The sequence below is a fragment of the Aspergillus steynii genome (assembly GCF_002849105.1).
Source record: "Aspergillus steynii IBT 23096 chromosome Unknown P170scaffold_2, whole genome shotgun sequence".
NCBI classification, from domain to species: domain Eukaryota; kingdom Fungi; phylum Ascomycota; class Eurotiomycetes; order Eurotiales; family Aspergillaceae; genus Aspergillus; species Aspergillus steynii.
Window position 1 is genome coordinate 2,684,586 of NW_020194399.1, and position 15,492 is coordinate 2,700,077.

A 15,492-nucleotide genomic window follows, 5' to 3' on the forward strand; every position below is an offset into this window, starting at 1 on the left:
GCAAGGCCTTAGGCGATAAACCGGGGGGTGGGGCTGCCTGCGAGTTGATTAATGAATTAATGAATTAAATTAGCGTGGGTGGGCGGAGGAGACCTGCAGATCGCTGGGTTACGAGTACGGGATCTGTAATTACCGGCCGCCCCGTAATTGCAGGTCGGCGTTACCGTACGGACATGCCTCTTCCTACGGGCAGTGAAGTCATGCATCGCAGGAGTGCTCCGTGAAATAAAAAGCCCTCCCACCCAAACCAGGCCACTCTTTTTACTTTCCACATCAGACATCGTTCCATCCATCTTTTATTTATCATTCCCCTGATATCTCCCTCAGCCCGGTTTCATTTCTCCCTCCTTCTCAGATCTTATCTTGAATCCTTGATTTCCAATCCCACCCTCCTCGCCCACCTGTCCTCCTATCACTATATCGTCATATAGTAAGTCCGCCCTCCCTCGGCCCACTCTGGTCTGCCCGCATTCCTCCCTCGATTGCGTTCTTCTTTTTTAGTCGCACCTCTCTTTGGGACATCCGGTTCCATGAACCAGTCTCCCGGTTTAACTTTCGTCATTGAGTCATCCTGCTAATCCCCCATTCCGATTAGGTTTAGAGACTGCCTCCCTTCCCAAGGTTTCCGCGTCAACTGAGCCTTTGATCACCACCGCTCATTGGGCCTCTACCAGACGTTTCCAGACTTTTCGATCGCTGCACTTGATTTTCCCATTTGTCTTTGAACGCCGAGTCAAACCCTCTGCTCGACCCGTCCACTCGGTCGCTCCCATTTGCCCAGGGCCGTCGGGCCAGTCGACTACTTAACCTCGCCACGCCTTCCCATCTCAGTGGCAACTCCTCCGGCCCACTAAACGTCCAATCGTGTCAGAGCTACATTATGTACATGCAGCCCTCGGGACGTAAAGGTCTTATCACCGAACCCACGTCGGCTCCATTTGTCAACTATCAAGACTCCGTTTGCATACAAGACGGCCTGCTGTTCCCCGATCTCTCCCAGGACGCGTCGCTGCAGTACCTCGACCAGCAGCAGACTCGTCTGCAGTCTCCCTTCCAGTACCACCAGCAGAACTTCCAGTTCGTCTCTCCGCCGTCTTCCGCGCCCTCCTCGCCTTCGTCCTCTCCCGCCTCCTCCATCTCCCACTACCCGGCGTCCTCGGCCGTCCCCGCGGACTACTCGCTCGAGGCCCCTTCGATGACACCTGCATCCTCCTACAACCCTACCTACCACTTCCAGGGATCCGCTTCACCACAGTCCGCTCAGCCCTACCTTCACCACCAATACCCCCAGCAGTTTCTCTTTGACACTTCCTCAATGTTGGCCCAACAACCCATCGCAAGTGTCCACGGTTGGGAGGGAAACCCGCAGCTCCTGAGCCCCGCTCGCATTCAGAAGACTTCGCAGCACAGGTCGTCACCCAGCTCGTCTTCGAGTCGGTCCGCTCCTGCGAACCACTCCTACCAGCGGAGCTCCAACGGGTCCGCCGCCTCCAAGCCTCTGCCTACTCCCGTCCAAACTCCAGTCCAGAACAACTTCCTGGCGACTCCCTACCAGAACTTTGACCCGTCCTCGCACGATGGTAGTCAAGTCGAGGCGGAGATTGCTATGAAACGGGCCGTGATGGAGCAGCGACAGAAGCAGCAGCAGCAACAACAACAACAACAACAACAACAACAGCAACAGCAACAATCAAACGAATACTCTCTGGCACCTTCGGTGTCCAGTGTGAGCCACAACTCGCCTGTGACTCCTCAGACGAGCTTTGAGGAACTCGACGAAGCCTCGAAGGCCATGGTCAATGGTGAGACATACCCTGATATCGATCGGTGGATGGACGATTACTTACACGCCGATGCGTTTGCAGATTACGGCGTCCCCAGCGGAAGCAACATGTCGATTGGCGTGCCCAAGCTCAACCGCACCATCTCCGATATCTATCAGGATGAACTCTACAACCCGGCTATCATGTCTACCCCTCAGGTCTCCAAGCCGTCCGCGAACAACCAGCAAGCCCTGCTGACTCCCTATCGCAACGTCTTTGCCGACCGACTCCAGGCCGCCAACCAGGGACATATGTCGGCTCGCTCCCAATCGCCCACGTCGGGCATCAAGCGGGAGCGCTCTCCCTTCCGACAGAACTCCCCCTTGGCCGCCGAATACAACACTGTCGGCCTTCAGCAGCCCCAGATGGCGACCAGCATGCCCATGCCCCAGAACATGGTCAACCCCCAGCCGCAACAGCAGCCGCAGCAGAGTCAGGGCGAGCCCAACACGATGTCTCCTAAGGATGCCTTGCTGGATTTCCACGAAGGTGAAGACAACGGTTTGCCACTGTTCCCGCCCAACCAGCCCGACTTCAACTTGGGCGACACGCTGGGACTCCGCCGGGAAAGCAGCTCCTCTTTCCCCCAGTCGCAGAACTTCACTTCGATGGAATCATTCCCTAGTCAGTACGCTACGAATGCGGGAGTCGATCAGCAATTTCCGTTCGGCCAGCGGCAGCAACAGGCCCAGCCAGATGGCAACCTCTTGCAGCAGACGCCAAACTTCCCGCCGTCTCTCCCCACTTTCGAGTCGACGGGCAGCGATATCGCGCTCCCCACCACCGAGATGACCTCCCCTCAGGCGGCTCAGTCGAAATTGGCGGTTCACCCCGTCAACGAGGAAATTACGCGGCCGGAAAACACTTCCGCAGACAGTGGGACCTACACTTGTACCTATCACGGGTGCACTCTACGATTCGAGACCCCCGCCCGGCTCCAGAAGCACAAGCGCGAGGCCCACCGTCAGACGACCCCTGGAGGCCACCTCGTCGGCCGGGACACTACGTCGCGTAACTCTCAGGCTGGCCCCCACCGGTGTGAGCGGATCAATCCTTCAACGGGCAAGCCCTGCAATTCGATCTTCTCGCGACCTTACGATTTAACGCGGCACGAGGACACGATCCACAACGCTCGCAAGCAGAAGGTTCGGTGTCATCTGTGCACGGAAGAGAAGACCTTCTCACGCAATGATGCGCTCACCCGGCACATGCGAGTGGTCCATCCCGAAGTTGATTGGCCGGGCAAGCAGAGACGGAAGGGCAGGGAGTAAAGCGAGAGTGTGATCTTCCTTTCCTCCCTTTTCCTACAGTCTACTCCACTTCGAAAATACGAGTGACAAACATTGAAATTGCCAAAGCCACGAATGGGATGGGGATACTTTCGAATACGGGCCTTAATTTTTTGGGTCTGACGGAGGTCAACCAGTCGACGGGTTTTACCCTTTCGGCCTGAGTCAGGATGACGAGAGAAAGCCTCCGACGTCATCGACCTTACCTAAACGGGAAAGGACTCGCTAACCCTTCCGGATCGCCGGTCGAACCTGCCGCTTCGGGCGACTGCACTCAATGGCCTTGCAGCCTGAATCAGCAATGATGACATCATTGCAGCTGCGTCGGGGAAATGACGTATCCTCGACGAAAGGCGTCGGATTCCATCCTCTTCTTTGCATCACCCTCCGATGTTTTATGACGCATACGCTGTTTGCTCTTTGCTATTTTGCTACTGTACTCTTTTATTACTTTTCATTCTTGGCAACGGGTGTTTTATGAATTCAGAAAGCAGGCTCTTTTGTTTCCGGAGTTGATTGGTCGCTTTTTTCGTGGCATTATCGAGTGGGTCATAGATTTCTTCTGTATTATGGGTGGGTTGTCATTGTTTTTTTTACATTGGTTGCATCAAAAGAAGCAATTCTGTTCACTGTCGGGGTGTTTTTTGCTTTGTCTTCGAGCCGAGATTACGATTGATTGATCTGTTTATTATTACGTGGATGGGATCTTCGTGTTACGAATCCTGCCCTTACGATGTACAATACTTCTGTATGATTACTTGTCTATGATGTTTCCGGTTGATGGAATTGTTTGCTTGCGATTGATCTGCATGGGTTCTGGCATGGGTGTACAAATTGGTGCGACTCGGTACAAATTGTTGTATAGTATTAGTGTACATTACAATAAATCATGACTACTACAATGTCTCCAGCAACTGCCAATTTCTCTATAGGAAAATTAGGCCTCAGCAGAACAGTACTCCGTAGTGTTAATAGTTGACACCTGCACAGGCACCAGCTCCAGACAAAAGTACCTTCCAACCCAGGAGATATATCCACAACCCTACCAATAGCCATGCAGAGTCCACCTGCGTCTCATAATCAGAAATAAGTTTAAAAAGTACTTTTGCTGCTGTAGCCGTATGTACCTTTCTTTAAATATTCAAGCATAGCTATCCTCTAACCAGATCAAGCAATCCAGCACCGCACAAGGCCGACAAAAAACCAAAGCCCAAAGTACAGTCAGAGAGGCTGGATCTCCGCTCCTCCCTCATCACCCGATCCCAGCCACCCCCTGTACCCAATTGGTTCATCTATCTGCACGAGGGGGCATTTTTAACGCTGCTCTAAACTGCGACGGGCTGACGGGGCGGAGGAACTTCTGCCTCGGTGGGTCCTTTTGCGTCTGACGGGGTAGTTCTAGTCCTGGCTTGGTCCTGTCCTGGTCCTGGTTCTGGGGCTTTTGGCTTTGGTCCGTGACTACTCTGGACTGGATGTAGGACTGGTGATTGACTGGTGACTGGCACCTTAGTGGTGAGAGTACAACTGCATCTAGGATTGTACGGCGTAGTGTGTGGTGTAGAGCTACTGGATCAGGGCTCACTCCGTCCGCAGGATTCGTAATCTCGATCATGAGTCCTGGCGGCTTAAGTCATGGTATAGTCATATCATAGTCATAGGTAGTCATGCGATAGAGATGGAGATGAGCATGGAGATGGAGGGAACAGACAGGATGAGAATCCATGATCCATGATCCATGATCCATGATCCATGATCCATGATCGCATTATTCTGTCCCTGTGCGTAACCAACAACTGGCGGTCATTCCATTCCGTGCTCCTAGCAGTAGATGAGAGTACAATAAGTACTGGACTCAGAGCTACATCTAGACTCCAGAGTACGATGCAGAAGTCGAGTCGCGAAGCTGGGCCCCCGTCGGGTGTGGGTCCGTCCCTCCACTCCACTCCGCATGCTCATTTTCATTAATTCAGTTTTAAAGCTGAGTGGAGATCTGCCGGTCTCAATTCTACCGAGGGATATCGCTATGTATTGAGTATTTTCAATTGTCACGTTGCAGCTTATGTATGTATGACAGTCCCTGACGCCGGTGGGTAATCAAAGTGATGGATGTGGCTTGAAGGAAAGTGGATGCGTGATGTTATCTGCCGGTGTGTTTATTATTTGTTTACCATTTGCTACCTGTCGATTTATGAAGTATTCCTCCTGATGGAGTAATTCTTCCTGCAGGCGAGAAAGAATGCAATTGAACCTACCCGACGGAAATAATAGATTTATTGGTTATAGTTATTGAAACTGTCGCACCGCAAATAAAACCGAAAAAGAAAAAGAAAAAGTGTGACTGTCGATCATGACGCCATCGTACATGCCTCGCTCGACCCTCCTCGTCCACTGAGCATCGCGAATTGAAGCAAACCTAACGCTGCCGTACCCCTAGGGGCAGATAGCTACTGCTCCTATGGCGTTCAATCCCAGCCCTCCGTCCCGGGACACTTTATTCGTTTCCAGATGGACTCATGTGCATGCCTTCTCCCTCTACCCCTGTCTGCTTTACTGATCCGTCCCTCCCCCCCTCCCTCCCTCCGGATGGAGGGAAGGATGTGTGATATGTGCGTATGTATGACTGAAAGTCGAAACCTACCTAACTACTACATACAGAATACATTTCAATTGAATTGAAATTGCAATAATTTCGTCTTCGTTTCAGCCCACCGGGTCACCCAGCCCACCGGATATGCCCTACTCCGTGTTCAAATCAAATCAGATCTTCGGGGCCCCCTGGCGTCCCACTCGCATCGGGTGGGTTTCAGTGTCGATTCCAATCCGTTTGACGTCTGTGGCACTGGCGCGGAATGTGCGATCCAGGGGTTGGGGTATTCAATGTGTCTACTTTTGCATACTCGTACGGGCTGCATAATGTGGTCATGGTTAATTAACTACGTGCGTGGCTTAACGGCGGGACTACTGCGTAGGGCAGGTAGATAATTGATAACTGCTGTAGGAGTACGGTGGAGGATCGACAATTGCTAAGGGACCGCGGAGGGGTTTAATGATTCAATCACCGTTCGGGCTTACGGCTTACGGTAGAGCTTAGAGTTCCGGCCGAATTGATCGTTGGGTTGCAGTGCAGCGATGGAGCTATGGATGGAGCTTCCTGCGGAGAATGGAGATATGCAGCTGGTGGAGTCCGTTCCTTCTTCCCTGTTCGTCTGCCTATCGGGTGGTTACTGTGGGTGGTGGTACATACCTCCTCCCTCTCGTTTCGCTTATTCTCCAGCCAACCGTCCGCGGTGGTCTGATCGTCGGCTGCATGGCGTCCATTTACTCTGGTGATTGGACCTGTTGCAATGGATACCCATTCGTTATGTCGGGAGGTGCAGATTTAGAACGGCTTTATTTCCACGGATACGGGTCCCCGGGTCTACCTCGGCAGATTGAATGTTTGGGGGTGGTTTCATCGTGTAACGGTCAGGGGCTGATCTCGAAATCTGGATCGAGAATTACCTGCCTCTCCTCCGCTGTGAGATTTGTAAACGGTCGGAATGAGATGGGCGTATCTGACCAGCCCGGCGAGTTACACGATTACTCCGGCCGATCGCGGCTGACTGTGTTCGCCGGCAATTCCCGCGCATGACCGTCATCCTGCAGCTGCACCGGTGGCATGCTCTGTTCGTCGTCCGGTCCCGGCAAGTCCGCCCTGTCGCCTTATCGGTGCGCCAGATGGCCTCAGGTGATACGCCGGCCTGGTTGGTCCCTGACATGTCGCCGCCCTGTCGGTGCGGTGCTGCTTGTAGATGTCGCTGCAGAAGATCGGGCGAGGATCAAGGCAGCTTCCGCGACGGAGTCAATGATGACGCCTCCACTAATGCCGTTGTCTTGGTCTTGGGCGAGCTGGAATTGGGGGTGAGCTAGTCCTGAATCCGTTCTGAGGACATTTCCGTCTGCTGTCAATTCGTTGGCTTTTGTGTCTAGGGAGATGGTGACCCCGTAATGTCTTCAAGCTTATTCTCCACTGGTCGCCTTGTATACTTTGTCGGGAACCTAATACATCGATGCATAGGCATCATACACTTGCCCACTCGGCGATTATCCGGACATGTCGAACATCCTCCCAATCGCCGGCCGACAGTGGCCAGCTGCCGTTGGCGACAGGTGACAAGTATTTCCAAATCGAGAGGAATCACCGCGACAGATGTCCACTTGAACGAGGGTATGGATAGGCGTAGATCTTGTCGTAGTCTTTGTTGACAATTCGACTTCCGTACATGTAGATATTATGGCTCCAGTTATCCTTCGCCAACGCTGCGACCAGGGAGAACCCCGTTCTTCTGCTGGGAATGTCTTCACGGGCCCTCTCCGCATATCAAGTGCCGTCCTAGTCGCTGCCGGTGGTGAGGATAAGTCCAGGAATCGATCTCGAAGGTGACCTGTGAGAAGTACGGACGCATGTTAGTCTTGAGACCCGTACTTCTTTGCAAGCAGGTTGAGCGGGTGTTATCAACATACATTGACCCACTTGTTCGACGACGCTGTCACTCGAGGGCTTGGTGACTCTTCCCATGCCACCAATATCCCGCTGTTCCCAGAGTCCTGCTTCTTGTGGCTCGTGGTGAGGCTCTCGGGGGGGGGGGGAGGTTGGTCGACACGTTTGTCATCGAGTAGTTACTATCGTACCATCGAAATAACGCCTGGTTTTTTTCATGATCACCAGTCGGTTGTTCGTCTCGTCGTCAGCGAATCCTTGAGGCGGGACTCGAGTCCCTGTTCTGATGCTTCGGCGTGCACTCCTCCTACTGGTTGGTACGGCGCATTCAGTTTCGCATCGGAATAACTCCATTCGGTTTGGGCGATGCCGTACAGCCATATAGGGTACTGCGATGAAGTCGATCGCTGGCATCCAGGGAACCTCGTGCGCAGGTATGATATAGTTCGGTCGTAGAGGTAGGGTCGGTCGACGGTCCGGGGTGCATTGTGCCATGAACAACTAGAGGGGCTCGGTCCCTGCCTTGGGGTTGGCTATGTTGTTGATGGCATTCATGGAGGCATTGCGCTTCCAGTTCCGGGAGGATCGCATATCCACCTCAATCAACTTCTTGTCTGCGACTATTCAGTGCCCTGCGCTATGGGAGCACCACGGGTAAGGCATGCTGTAGTAATGATCAGGGTGTCCATACCTCCCGATGGGATTTCGATTTCTTTCAGTGTAGAGTGTTCCATTTTTCAGTGGCTACCGCAGTCAGCATATCTTCGGGTTTGGGAGACATGTGGTTCCCATTTACATCGGTAATCTAGTCTCATGCAGAGGTTGTTGACGGCGCCACCGCGATAGAGGCTCCCAGTGCGACCGAGGCCAATAAGGGAGGCGATTTGCAGCCTTCCAGGGTCGTTGGGGCGCGCCATTCGGCTTGCGCGTATGTCAGGTCGCATCATGGGCGACGACAAGAAGTTGTGAAGCAGCTCTAGCAGGGCCAGAGGGTGTCGACGGATTCAAAGAACGAACGTACGCGCGATCGCTAATTCTCGCGGCAACCGATGACCCGCTGAGGGTTCCCATCATATATGACTATGTGACTGTACGACGATAAATCCTGCAGGAGAGCAGACAATGCGGAAAACTGACAGTGCAGTTGACGGCCATTTGGAGACCACTCCAGCGTCCATCCATACCGTTTGGCTTTGGCATAGCACCGATCCTCGCACCACGAGTATTCGCCTTCTCCGTCGGGTTTTGTGTGATTTGAACCATGCTCCCTACATGGTTGTGGGTTTGAACGAGAATGCCTATAGGATCTCGGCTCTCGGCTTCGCGGTTCGTCGAATGCGCCAGCGGTCCTGACAATCCACTCCTTGTACAGGTGATGTGTTCCAGAGCCCCTATGTTTTATAGCCATCGATTGCTCTATCCTTGAAGACTCCTTTTCTGTTTTTGCAGTCGCTGAGTGCATCCTGTCCACGGACTCGAGATTGCTACTGGACGAAGGTAGCGGCTTTGGTTTGAGAATGTTCGGTATGATGTTGTAACTCAAGGCCCCTCGGCGGCCAATGGTTCGGTCTCTCCTTGCATTCGAACTGTGGGACTAGAGTCGGTCGATGGGAGGGGGTGATTACCCCGGAGCATATTGAACCTCTGGCTGCTGATGGTCCCTGTGGGTGACAAGGGTTGGTAGGAGTTGACGGTGTTGGTGAGGACAGTGGGTCCTCGGGCCGGAAAGTTGCGGTCGCTTCGCGGTCAGGGGAGAGCAGTGCGATCGTGAGGTCTCATGAGGTCGAATTTGTCGTTTTCGTAGAACGACTTGGTTGTAAGGGGTTGAGAGGGGGGCAGCACGAAGGACGAGCCACCAACGCGCGCTTTAACGAGTGTCTGTCACTTCATGGCTTAGGTGACCAATGTTTCGCGGTGTAGTTCAGGTGATGTTGGTTATATTTGCGAGGGCTTGTGGGTAGGACCCTGGGGTGGCGATTGAAGGGCTCATCTCGCGAGTGATCCAGGTCATGACCTCGGACTGGGGGCGGCATTTCGAATTCAGCGCATGTATGTCTTGGGGGGGTTCTTCCGCTGTGTATTTGAAAGGCAATTCTGACAGCCGATATGATCGGCCAACGGTCGTCGAAGTCTGTGTTTCCGTCAGCTCGAGGCAAGGTAGACGCGATGGAGGGCGTCGGGAGAAACACGGGTCGGGTCCAATCGGGCTTAGTGCTGCGCGTCGACAACTTCGGATCTTTGTGTGACAAGCCTGTGCTGCTGGTGACTGTGGGCTTTGGGGATTGTAGTCAGAATCCTGGTATGAATGTAATGTCGTGGGACTTGGGTGGTGTAGCAGATGGTCATTAATTTGGGGGTATCACAAGGGTGGGGGGCAGCACTACTCCTGCAGGTGACCAACTATATATTATTGCTCGATCTACAGAGTATACGGCGTATATGTAACCACTCTAACTGCATTATTCCACTGAGTTGGAGTGCTGACTGCGTTACTAGTTACCATAAGCCATATCTGAGTCACCCAGCGTACTCATGTCAGACGCTTCCACCTCTACGGAAGATCCATGACAAAAGCCCGCATGGCCTCAACCTGCAGAATCCTGGGATCCTCAGGCTGCCAGGTGGCCCGTGCTCGTGAGATTCCACTAGTCTCGATCTGGGGGTTGAACCCCGTGACAGTGATAAGGTTGAACCCCCAAAGGAGTAATGGGGTTCAACTGTTCGGGGTGTGAGAATGATCTCCCATCGCATTTTTTGGGTGCCTATGTTGGTGGTTTAGCTCTTAGGATAACTAGAGGGTTTTATTGTGTTTTGCTCTATTGTATGGTGACAGCTTCCGGTGATTTGATTGGAAAGTTGGCGATACTGCTTTGGATGCGGTTGTATATATATACTGATGTCAATACTATATAGCAACCTACTATCATCGGGACGTACAATCACGCCAGCCGGAATAAAAATGAAAATAGAGAAGAAAAGACCCCAATCCGATGAAATTAACACGAGTATCATATAATCTAGACCGATTCAAGCTTATCACAGTCCGTTGCGCGCAACACATCAACGCGAAAGCGTTTCCGCCACCGCAACACTGAGTACACAAGCAAGAACCGACTATAAGAGAAAGAATCTGACCGAGAATACCCATAATATTATTACAGTACATACAGGGAGGCAGCCACATGAAGGCTGACGTTGAAACTACAAAATCACACCCAAAATGAATGATACAGTAGACGCCTTCGCACCATCAGCGAGTTTAACATGCTCATGGACACGAAGAGCATCATGAATTGTCACCATAGAAAAGACCTAGTACGCACACAAGAAATGATCAAGTCCAATGTTGAATCATGTTCTTGCTGAATGCCATAACGCGAGCACCGACCATGTGGGCCGCAAGCCAGACGCGTCGATAAACGCGACCATAAACAAGACCCTACAGAGAGCACAGCCAAAACACACACAGAAAATTTACCGAACAGAGAATTCCTTTTAAGCGTTTGTATTCATACCGATCGCGCGATAGTAAGACGCGATACTTTCTAGGCGTGGCACCAGCCAGAAGCATAAAGGCCGCTTATGATACAGAAAAAGCAAGCACGAACACCAGCAGACCAGTAGTGGACGTGGAATAGTAAAGTAAGATACGTAAAAAAAAGCAGAAACCCAGAGACCCATGACACTTGTAAGAAAAGATCAAGAACACCCCAACGTCCCAGCCATACCATGAACCAACCCGAAAAAGCAACCCGTCGCGTCACTGCTGCGGAAGGACATGGACGCGCCGACCGCGCAGGATGGCTAAAGAGAAAAGAGAAGCACGAAAGAAGAAATAGAAAGCATTTAACCACCGAAACCGTACAGGGTACCTAGGCAGGATGTTAGACACAGACCCAAGAAGTCAAGAAGCAAGGAATACTCACGGCCCTGGCGCTTCAGAGCGTAGACAACGTCGAGCGAGGTGACGGTCTTTCTCTTGGCGTGCTCAGTGTAGGTGACGGCGTCACGGATGACACCCTCGAGGAAGGTCTTGAGGACACCACGGGTCTCCTCGTAGATCATGGCAGAGATACGCTTGACACCACCACGACGCGCGAGACGACGGATAGCGGGCTTGGTGATACCCTGGATGTTGTCACGCAAAATCTTGCGGTGACGCTTGGCACCACCCTTGCCGAGTCCCTTTCCACCTTTGCCGCCTGTTGGAGAAGAACGCGTCAGTCCGGGAATGTTCTGATCAGAGAGGATGGGATGATCGATCATCGAAGATCGATGCTGTGTGGGGGAAGATGGATAGACTTACGTCCAGTCATTGTGAAGGTTAATTAAGAAGGTTAAGAGGATAGAGAGTTAAGGTTGTTTAGAGATGTGGAGAGATGGTTGGATGACGGATGAGATAGATGGAAAGGGAAAGATTGGAGGAGTCGCCCATGGGACGGGGGATATTTGTATAGCGAAGGGAGGATCGCGGGGAGCGCGTTGGAATCACGCTCGGGAAAGCGGATCAGCCAATCAGCGCGCAGGATCCAACCGGCGGAAGTGATCTGGCGGCCACGTGACCCGGCGGTGATGATCCGCTGGGTGCGCAGTTGATCCTGGCAGGACGGCCGCCAGCCACGATAATCAATCTGGCGGGAATGATGGCGGCATTCCGGTGAGAGCGTAGAATGCGTCTGATCCGGTGAATTTCGCGACATTCCATCTCTGGGGTTGGGATCAAGATGTGGCAGGGTGGCATTCTAGATGCGTGATCCTGGGCTCCCATTGGCCGAGACGGACGGTCTCGCTTAGCGCCGCGCAGGGACCAAGTCTTCCCCCTTTGCCTTTGATTCTCAGGCCAAAGTGACGCCCGGAAATCAGAGCTTACCGACTGCTGCTTTCCGAGCGTTTTTCTGATCAAAGCCAACCCGCGCTAAGGCCACCCAACTTTGCTGGCAGCCACTCCCAGATCACCCACCCTCCCTTTCGCTTACTACAAATACCTTCCCCCACCCGCCCCCTCCGTCCTTCTTTCATCTCCTCCATCCGCCAACCCTCATCACCACTCCATCGACTTTTTATCTCCAACGTCATTTTTTCATCTCTAAGTCGACTGTTTCCATCAAACACTATCCACTACAATGGCTCGCACTAAGCAGACTGCCCGTAAGTCTTAACCTCACTGTCCTTGCTCTCGTGTCGCACTTTCGCGTCACTGTCGCGTCGCTTCATCCATCTGAACCCCATGCTAACCACCTCATCCAACAGGTAAGTCCACTGGTGGCAAGGCTCCCCGTAAGCAGCTCGCTTCCAAGGCTGCCCGCAAGGCCGCCCCCTCCACCGGAGGTGTCAAGAAGCCTCACCGCTACAAGCCCGGTAAGTTATCATCGCCTCTCCCTGGGTGGCAAACCGCGAACATCCTGCTGACAGATCCATCCAAGGTACCGTCGCTCTCCGTGAGATCCGTCGCTACCAGAAGTCCACCGAACTTCTGATCCGCAAGCTGCCCTTCCAGCGTCTGGTCCGTGAAATCGCTCAGGACTTCAAGTCGGACCTCCGTTTCCAGTCCTCCGCCATCGGTGCTCTTCAGGAGTCCGTCGAGGCTTACCTCGTCTCCCTCTTTGAGGACACCAACCTGTGTGCCATCCACGCCAAGCGTGTCACCATCCAGTCCAAGGACATCCAGCTTGCCCGCCGTCTCCGTGGTGAGCGCTCTTAGATTATGTCTAATGAGTCGATTCTTTCTTCTGGTTGGCTCCTGGGAAGGCGATAATGGGGTTCTGCTTGCTTTTTCTTTCATGACTACTGGCGATACATGACGGGTTTTCTTTTTTTCGAATATCAATGGGTTCCGGCTATGGGTTTCAAGTTTTTATTTCTTGCTGCGCTATAAATAGTAGGCTGCCTAGTCAGCGGCTGGGTGGATTGGGTTTCACGGATGCATCCGAACATGTACATTAATTGAGATTTGACTCAAGGCGTCTCTTATCTTTTCTCGAGATAGCCAAAACGGATGGCATAGACGCGCAATGCAGTATCTATGATGAACAACTCAATCCAAGTGTCTTCCCGATAATTTGGTCTTGGTCTGATCGTAGACAGTTTCAGGATCCTCCAGCGTTGGGAATTCTACAGTATGTGCCGCCACGGTCGCGTGTCCGAGGGAAACAAGGGGCTATCAAAATTACCGTGGCCATCGAGAACAAGCGCGTCGCTACCTCATACCCCCCTTCTACGAACATCCTCATCTGCGACCGCAAACTCTGCCGCTATTACGTCGAAGAAGCCAATGTAACCTTTCCATCGGTGGATGACGCACTGGGTGATCCGTCCGACCTGCATTCGGAGACGGACGTCTACCGAGCGATGAGTGGTACGTGGTATACGGCACTTGTTCTCTATTCATATCTACAGATGTTTGGAATTATTCAAAGCTGGGATAGGTCCGTAGATGGACTTTGTTTTGCTATCCCCCTGATGCTGGACACTTGAAGGTACAGGGGGATGAAGGAGTCGGCGAGGGTTCCTCGGGCGGCTGGAACGGGTCGGTCTCCTTCGGGCTTCGAGTCGTAGTCTGATATCTTGCCGGGGTGATTTTTCAGTGGGATGAGACGGTGTATAGCCATTATTCACGCAGAAATATGATTACTGATAGAATGGGATAGGCCTTGGAGAGGCGAGGGAAGTGTCCAAGGGATCTGGGTCTTTGTCGTTTGTTCTGGGAGTTTATGTCTTCGTGGGTTAGGTGGCGACTGGGTTGTTAGCACTGGGAATGAGAATGGAAAAACTTGGGCGCGTGTGGCTGGAAGATGGAGACTCATTGCTCTGGTATTGAGGAATAAACTATTTTATTTCTAATTTTTAATTTTTTTATTGACTTAATATTCTGGTGTGTAGGTGGGAAATGATAGATGTAGGAATAGGGTTGAAAAGGCGCTGCTGCGTAGGATCATGGACCGTGGCTTTAAAATACGGATGACCAGGACAGAAAAATCCTACCCTTCCTGGTTATGGATTGCAGTGGCACCTTGCCAGTGTTCCTCTTGTATTCACAACATCGACGACCATCGGCCATCTTTATCCTTCGGTGTCCCGAGTTGTGTTGACACAGCGGCCTGATAGCTTCAGGCTACAGCGCTGGACGGACGAGCCCAAGTAGCGCAAGAATCCTACGCGCGTCCTCCCAGCACAGAACCAGAAGACATCTTTGTGATCTGGTATCCCGATACTCGACAGGCCGATTTATTATCCACCAACCAGGTTATACGACTCGACACTGGTTGTCCAAAAGATTCAAGGCCCTTAGCGTGACCCGAAAGCCCACGGTATATCGCGTTTCCACGGCTCGAATGATCCTGCGGTCTGTAGGACTTGAGAGTTTGGGATTCGCCGGAAGCTTGACTGAATGATTACGATTAGTCACTAGCGATCCTCGCATTTGTTTGAAATGGACGAAGAGCGCGGTCGAAGGAAAGGAAGGCACTTATTCGCTGAGTTGGTTCTTCGTAAGACTTAGCACTTGGGGTTAGATGGCTTTCTCAACGAGAGTTCCCGCCACGGCTTCATGGTATGTCCTTGGTATCGGGATGTTGTGAACATCCGATCGAGCTGAGCGACTGGGCCTGTTTCTGTGATGATGCCTTCAGACGTCTAAGTGTGCTCCTGCCTTGGAGGTTCGCGAGGAAGGCGGGGTCTTTGCTTGTTGGCATGATGCGACAGACATAACGTCCTTTGATCGGGCGAAGTGTATAAGCCGCAGAGCCTCGTGAGTTCGGAACAAACAATCGTGTTTCCAGGAAAGCAGCAGAGGGAAGGGAGAGAGAGTCAGGCAGGTCAGACCATCGGAGTGACAGGAGATTGCTAAATCCGGACTAGGGCCAGATGCCAGCGTTGCCTGGCATGATTGTGCTACACGAGA

General features: G+C 52.5%; 6 protein-coding genes across 6 annotated transcripts; 3 read left to right on the forward strand and 3 right to left on the reverse strand.

The window, feature by feature from the left end:
* Positions 1–672: 672 nt before the first annotated feature.
* P170DRAFT_99334 (stress-regulated transcription factor RPN4) lies at positions 673–3,242 on the forward strand. The gene is made up of 2 exons (XM_024855464.1): positions 673–1,368; positions 1,471–3,242. Exons 1-2 carry the CDS (start codon positions 881–883, stop codon positions 3,092–3,094), a joined length of 2,112 nt encoding a protein of 703 aa, XP_024707573.1. The 5' UTR covers positions 673–880; the 3' UTR covers positions 3,095–3,242.
* Positions 3,243–6,591: 3,349 nt separating this feature from the next.
* P170DRAFT_99520 (uncharacterized protein) lies at positions 6,592–7,545 on the forward strand. The gene is made up of 2 exons (XM_024855465.1): positions 6,592–7,012; positions 7,111–7,545. Exons 1-2 carry the CDS (start codon positions 6,740–6,742, stop codon positions 7,327–7,329), a joined length of 492 nt encoding a protein of 163 aa, XP_024707574.1. The 5' UTR covers positions 6,592–6,739; the 3' UTR covers positions 7,330–7,545.
* A 199-nt stretch (positions 7,546–7,744) lies between these two features.
* On the reverse strand, positions 7,745–8,421 carry P170DRAFT_434065 (putative cell wall anchored protein). Its single transcript, XM_024848633.1, has 3 exons — positions 8,389–8,421; positions 8,284–8,336; positions 7,745–8,206 (listed from the first exon to the last, which is right to left on the reverse strand). Exons 2-3 carry the CDS (start codon positions 8,324–8,326, stop codon positions 8,094–8,096), a joined length of 156 nt encoding a protein of 51 aa, XP_024707575.1. The 5' UTR covers positions 8,327–8,336; positions 8,389–8,421; the 3' UTR covers positions 7,745–8,093.
* Positions 8,422–11,438: 3,017 nt separating this feature from the next.
* Positions 11,439–11,908, reverse strand: P170DRAFT_472179 (histone H4; the record flags this gene model as incomplete). The annotated part of the gene is made up of 3 exons (XM_024852920.1): positions 11,439–11,464; positions 11,519–11,794; positions 11,899–11,908. The coding sequence occupies 3 exons, from the start codon at positions 11,906–11,908 to the stop codon at positions 11,439–11,441; spliced, it is 312 nt and encodes a 103-aa protein (XP_024707576.1).
* A 794-nt stretch (positions 11,909–12,702) lies between these two features.
* On the forward strand, positions 12,703–13,541 carry hhtA (histone H3). Its single transcript, XM_024848634.1, has 3 exons — positions 12,703–12,740; positions 12,843–12,950; positions 13,016–13,541. The coding sequence occupies exons 1-3, from the start codon at positions 12,716–12,718 to the stop codon at positions 13,291–13,293; spliced, it is 411 nt and encodes a 136-aa protein (XP_024707577.1). The 5' UTR covers positions 12,703–12,715; the 3' UTR covers positions 13,294–13,541.
* Positions 13,542–13,835: 294 nt separating this feature from the next.
* P170DRAFT_434070 (uncharacterized protein) lies at positions 13,836–14,245 on the reverse strand. Its single transcript, XM_024848635.1, has one exon. It carries the CDS (start codon positions 14,198–14,200, stop codon positions 14,003–14,005), a length of 198 nt encoding a protein of 65 aa, XP_024707578.1. The 5' UTR covers positions 14,201–14,245; the 3' UTR covers positions 13,836–14,002.
* Between the last annotated feature and the right edge of the window lie 1,247 nt (positions 14,246–15,492).